The following is a 6,030-nucleotide window of genomic DNA, read 5'->3' as shown; positions in this document are numbered from 1 at the left end:
GAGAATAGCAGCACAACTGGAAGAATGTAATCGATGTCACTGAATTGTGCATGTAGAAATTTTTGAAATGACGTATCTTTGGCTATGTATATCTTCAGCAAAAAAAGAAAAAAAGGTCAAGAAGGGAGAGGGTTGACATGTCGTGGGGTTGTGAACCAAAGTCATAAAACAATATGTGTACTGACTGTTTAATGAGAAACTATTTGTTCTGTAAACCTTCACCTAAAGTACAATAAAATAAATAAATAAAATACAAACATCATCCTGAGATTAATACACCCTTGCTCTCTCAAAGGTTTCAGTTAGAATGTTCTCTGCAGAGCCCACTGAAACACACAGACACACACACAGAGACACACACCCTTTGTTTCTCCCACTCCCTACACTGGAACAATAAAAAGTCTCCAAAATCATATTCAAATCAAAAGGTAGATTTATTGGCTACGTCTGTTATACAGTCAAGTGAAAAGATCTCAAAACAGGACTCCCCGGTGTATTGAAGAACCAACTTCAGGCACAGGGTTTGACAACTAGTGGACAACAGGAGCAACTGCTGCTGGTTCTCATTTCTATAATGATTCCTTCCATAGTTTCTGGAAAATTTTTGGTTTGATCTTTCTCTCATAGCATCTTCCTCTTTTCAAATTCCTTTAGAAACAGAGAGAAGGGAATGGGAAAAGGGGGGAGGGGAATAAAAGATCCAAATTAATTCACAGTCAAAATGATTCTGAGACCTCTTATTTTAGGATCCTGTGGGATCCAAAAATTACAGAAATAAAATGTACTAAGATGAAGGTGCTTGAGCACAAAATAGCAGCTTTGGAATTAGTCTGTGTCAGCTTACATCTCACCAAGCCAGATGCAGAGCTCCAGCTTTGTCTCCTCAAGCAGGACGCAGAGAGGGAGACTGAGTTACACTTACTTGTCCACTGCAGTCTTATTACTAAGGGTCGACAAACCCGACTGCTTACCCAAGCCTGTAAGGCTCTACACGAACCACAACCGGCCTTTTCAGTAAGGCAACGGAAACAGAAGGCTTGTGTAGATGTCTGCTGCCACGTACTGGAGTGAACTGGTAACACAGGTCTCCAAGGTACACTCCAAGGTACACTCAAGCATTTGTTTTTCCTTTTTCCCCCTCTTTCAAATTAAGTTCTTTTGCACACACTCACTAATCACCCAGATTTCATTCAAATACTATGATATATAATGTCATATTCCAAAACACAGGATCATGTAAAGAATCAATAAAACAAGGATTCTGTTTTATTATCCCCAAAGAAGAACGTAACAAATCAGGATTGTGAAGTATTCTCTGAGCACTGCTCCCACCTGGGAAAACAATTTGTGCCTGTTTTCAACATGCTTGAGAAGTGTTTTTTATTTGTTTGTTTGTTTCCAAGGCTATAACCATCATAAAAATAACAGGGAGAGAGAGCTTTAAAATAATCACTCAAAGAGACAGGCTGAAGATCATTTCAAAGAGATTATGGAAGACATTAAATCATATAGAATATTTTAAACCAAAATGTTCTCTTAAAAAAGGGAAACACAAAGCAAACAGGAAGTCGAACCTCTAAACAACAGTGGCACCAGGACACAGCCAGGCCAGAAACAGAAGCTGAGTCCCGCCGCCCTCTCTTTAGCTCTCCCTCCACCCCGACGCCCTCTTCATCTAGTTTTCATTTCCTGTCACTCAGCCTCCTGCCCCTCTCCCTGGAAACAGAGACCTATGGGATCAAGGCAGCTGTATCCCAAAGGCCCTCCATGGAAACAACACAACACAAAACTGAAGGCAGTTCTCCACAACCCTCAAAATGGACTGCATGGCACGTGTTCCGAACTCAGAAATGATCTCTTATAAGCCGTATCTTACCACAGACAAAGCAGCAAACCTCGATCTTTAAAGTTTTTTAATCAGAAAGTTATTTTTGGTCATGCCCAACTAGGACTTTAACGGAGTTGCTAAAGGCTATTAAGCACCATAACAGAACGAAATAAAACAGATGTTGCCTCAGAAGGCAAAGCCACGGTTCCCGGGCCCTCTGCGGCCCCAGCATCCTCTGGTCCCCCCACAGCTCACCTTGTAGATGGTGCTTCCCATCTGTGCAGGAGACATGCTGATCACAACTCCGGCACTCTGAAGGGCTGAGATCTTCTCTTTCGCTCCACCTTTCCCCCCAGCAATAATTGCCCCTGCGTGACCCATTCTTCTGCCAGGAGGAGCAGTTAAACCAGCAATGAAGGACACCACAGGCTTGGCATTCGGACCCTGGAGAGAAAGCGATATTTTAAACAATGAACGTTGTGTCCAGATAACACTCTAATGAAGAAGTCTATCAAAACTGGACCTCAAATGAACAACTCTGCCAGTAAATGGAAAATGGCTTGGGCAGGGGAAGGCCCATCATTCATCCTAAGAAAATCAACACAGATATTAAGCCACAATGTTCTCCATTAAGATGACTCAACTTTTCCACATAAGCTGAAGAAAACAGCCCTGAGCACGTTTTTTATGTTAGAAACTACACTTCAACTTTTATTGGCATAAGCTGTTTAATAAACACACGTGACTCTTCCATTTGAAAACCAGAAAAGCACATTTGAAAATGTATGTTATGCGATGTGCGAAAAGTAATTTGTGAAAATAATGAATTAAAACGCAAGATCAGGTTGAAATAAAACAATATGATCTTGTGTCCTGATTCATTATTAGTGCTCGGGAGGCGCATTTTCCACACCTGGAGAGACCCAGCCACTGAGAGTCTACATGGCCACCTAGACCCAGTCAGAAGCAGCCCTCATCGGCGAAAGATATGTATGTGCGTACGGCTTACCACGCAGATCAAAAACACCCCCCTTAGAGAAAAACTTCTCTCCCATTTACCTCCCCGCTCCCTGCTCTGCACTGGGTCCCGGACCGGCTTCAGCAATGGCCGAGTCCCCTGGGCCAGAAGTAGGATATGTCACACGCCTGGAGCCATTCTCCCTGCCTTGGAGAGTGAACAAATTAACAAACAGGAGAAAAAAATAAACTGCTGGCTCCCCTGAGCCAGGAACCCAGGGTAGGCACAGCTCCTTTGCCTAGGCACAGGCGTAAGGGATCCACGGACTGTGAGTGCCTTTCCTCCTGCATAAACTTGTGCGGGCCCATTTCAACAGTGTAGGCCCTCATTACCACAGTACAACAGGGTATATACCAGAATTCTAACTTCAACTGTTTCAGCTGTGAAGTGGCAGGTTCTTTACATTTGACACTGCTCTGCCCATTAAGCAGGGTCTTCACCTAACGACATCAGGGGCCTGAGGACCGATGGCTCCACCCATGCCACATAGCCACCTGCAATAGGGGCCCGTGAATAAGAGGTGCCCCCTAGTCATTACAGCCAACAGCATTAGGTGCTCACAGTCCTGATGCAAAACCCACCCACCTATGCGCTCTAGGGAACAGGGACACACCTTCCTCCTGGACATTCAGGGGCAGCTGTCAGCCTGCCTTGCTCACAGTGTGTCCCCCTGCTGCAGCCAGATGCCTGTGCCTATCCCAATCACCCAAGCCTGTCTAGGACTGTAAGTGAGAGCCTACACGACACACTTGGTGGCTATCTACCTGGGCACCTAAGCTGAATCCCTACAGGAGGAGTGGGCGGATTCCTGAGCTCACATACCTAGTAACAGATCTAACCACCTGGTGACAGAATATTAGAGCTTCAAAGGTGCCAATAATCCAACTAGCTCATACAAGCAGCCTATCTGGGCATATCAAAACAAAACAAGAAGCTAGGACACAGTAACAAACATAAAATAAATAAATATAATAACTTCCTGATGGCTCAGAGACAACAGTCAATATCAAATCACATAAAGAGGCAATACATGATGGCTTCAGCAAGCGCACAAAATAATCCAGAAATTTTCCAGAGGAGGAAAATTTCCTGGAATTACCAGAGGTAGAATACAAAACATTAATATACAGAACTCTTCAAGAAATTAGGAAGGAAATTAAGCAAAACGCAGAACACGCAATAGAGGAAATTAAAAAGATCAGAGAAGAGCATAATGACAAATTTAACAGGCTGCAAGAATCCACAGAGAGACAGCAATCAGAAATCCAGAAGATTAACAATAAAATTTCAGAATTAGACCACTCAACAGAAAGTCATAGGAGAAGAATTGAGGCAAATGGAAGTCAGAATTAGAGAGACTGAAGATAAAGCACTTTACACCAACTTATTTGAGGAAAAATCAGATAAAAGGATTTGAAAAAACAAAGAAACCCTAAGAATTATGTGGGACTGTATCAAGAGAAACAACCTACGAGTGACTGGAGTACCAGAACAGGAGGGGATAACAGGAAATACAGAGAGAATTGTTGAAGACTGGTGGGCAGAAAACTTCACTGATATCACGAAAGATGACAAGATATCTATCCAAGATGCTCATTGAACCCTATATAAGGTAGATCCCAAAAGAAAGTCACCAAGACATATTATAAGCAAACTTGCCAAAACCAAAGACAAAGAGAGATAAACAATAAGTCATCTACAAAGGAGAGTCAATAAGAATAAGCTCGGACTACTCAGCAGAAATCATGTAGGCAAGAAGGCAATGGGATGACATATATAAAGCAGTGAAGGAAAAAAATTGCCAGCCAAGGATTATATATCCAGCAAAACTGTCTCTCAAATATGACAGCACAATCAGGGCATTTCCAGATAAACAGAAGTTTAGGGAATATGCAAAAACCAAACCAAAATTACAAGAACTACTAAAGACAGTCCTCTGGTTAGAAAATGAGTAACATCAGATAACAATCCAAGACTAGAACACAGGACAGAGCAACCAGATTACCAACCCAGATAGGGAAGACACGAAAGTAAATCAAAGCTAAAACACTGAAAATAGGGAAACAGATGTCACTATGTAAAAGATGACAACATTAAAACAAAAAAGAAGAACTTGAAAATGTAGACATAGATTTTTCATATGGAGAGGAAGTCAAGGTGATATAAAGAAATAAAAGACTGGTATAAACTTAGAAAAATAGGAGTAAATGTGAAGATAACCACAAAGGAAACTAACAATCCTAAAAGTCAAAATAAAAAACTAGAAAAATATATAAAGACTAAGCAAACACAAAATCAACAACAGTGAAAAAAAGAAAAGAAAATATATAAAGAAAAACGACTCAGCACAGAAAATTAAGTGGAACAAAGAAACTGTGAACAACACACGAAAAAAGACATCAAAATGACAGCACTAAACTCATACCTATTGATAATTACGCTGAATGTAAACGGACTAAATGCACCAACAAAAAGAGAGTGGCAGACTGGATAAAAAAACACGATCCATCTATATGCTGCCTACAAGAGACACACCTTAGACTTAAAGACACAAACAAACTAAAACTCATCAAGCAAACAACACTCAAAAAAAAAAAAAGAGGAGTGGCAATATTAATCTCTGACAAAATAGACGTTAAAGTAAAATCCACCACAAAAGATAAGGAAAGACATTATACAATGATTAAAAGGTCAATACACCAGGAGGACATAACTATAGTAAATATTTACACACCCAACAACAGGGCTCCAAATACATAAAACAAACTCTAACAGCACTGAAAAGAGAGATAGATAGCTCCACAACAGTAGTAGAAGACTTCAACACACCACTTTCGGTGAAGGACAGAACATCCAGAAAGAAGCTCAACAAAGACATGGAAGAGCTAAGTGCTACAATCAACCAACTTGATCTCACAGACATATACCGAACACTCCACCCAACAGCAGCCAAGTACACTTTCTTTTCCAACGCACATGGAACATTCTCCAGAATAGACCATATACCAGGCCACAAAGCAAGCCTTAACAGAACCGAAAGCATCAAAATACTACAAAGCATCTTTTCTGACCATAAAGCCATTAAAGTAGAAATCAACAACAGAAAAAGCAAGGAAAAAGAATCAAACACATGGAAACTGAACAACACCCTGCTCAAAAACTACTGGGTTATAGAAGAAATTAA

At 41.0% G+C, this 6,030-nt stretch overlaps 1 protein-coding gene across 1 annotated transcript in view; it reads right to left on the bottom strand.

The window, feature by feature from the left end:
• Nucleotides 1-414: 414 nt before the first annotated feature.
• Nucleotides 415-6,030, bottom strand: part of SUCLG1 (succinate-CoA ligase GDP/ADP-forming subunit alpha) — a 45,258-nt gene continuing 39,642 nt past the window's right edge. The window contains 2 exon segments of the mRNA XM_004388249.2: nucleotides 415-648; nucleotides 2,084-2,272. Coding sequence (XP_004388306.2) covers nucleotides 622-648; nucleotides 2,084-2,272 — 216 coding nt within the window. The 3' untranslated portion in view covers nucleotides 415-621.

The sequence above is a fragment of the Trichechus manatus genome, unplaced genomic scaffold (genome assembly GCF_000243295.1).
Source record: "Trichechus manatus latirostris isolate Lorelei unplaced genomic scaffold, TriManLat1.0 scaffold00208, whole genome shotgun sequence".
Classification (NCBI taxonomy): Eukaryota; Metazoa; Chordata; class Mammalia; order Sirenia; family Trichechidae; genus Trichechus; species Trichechus manatus.
The sequence above is the reverse complement of the archived record's forward strand: the minus strand, read 5'-3'. Positions and strand labels throughout refer to the sequence as shown.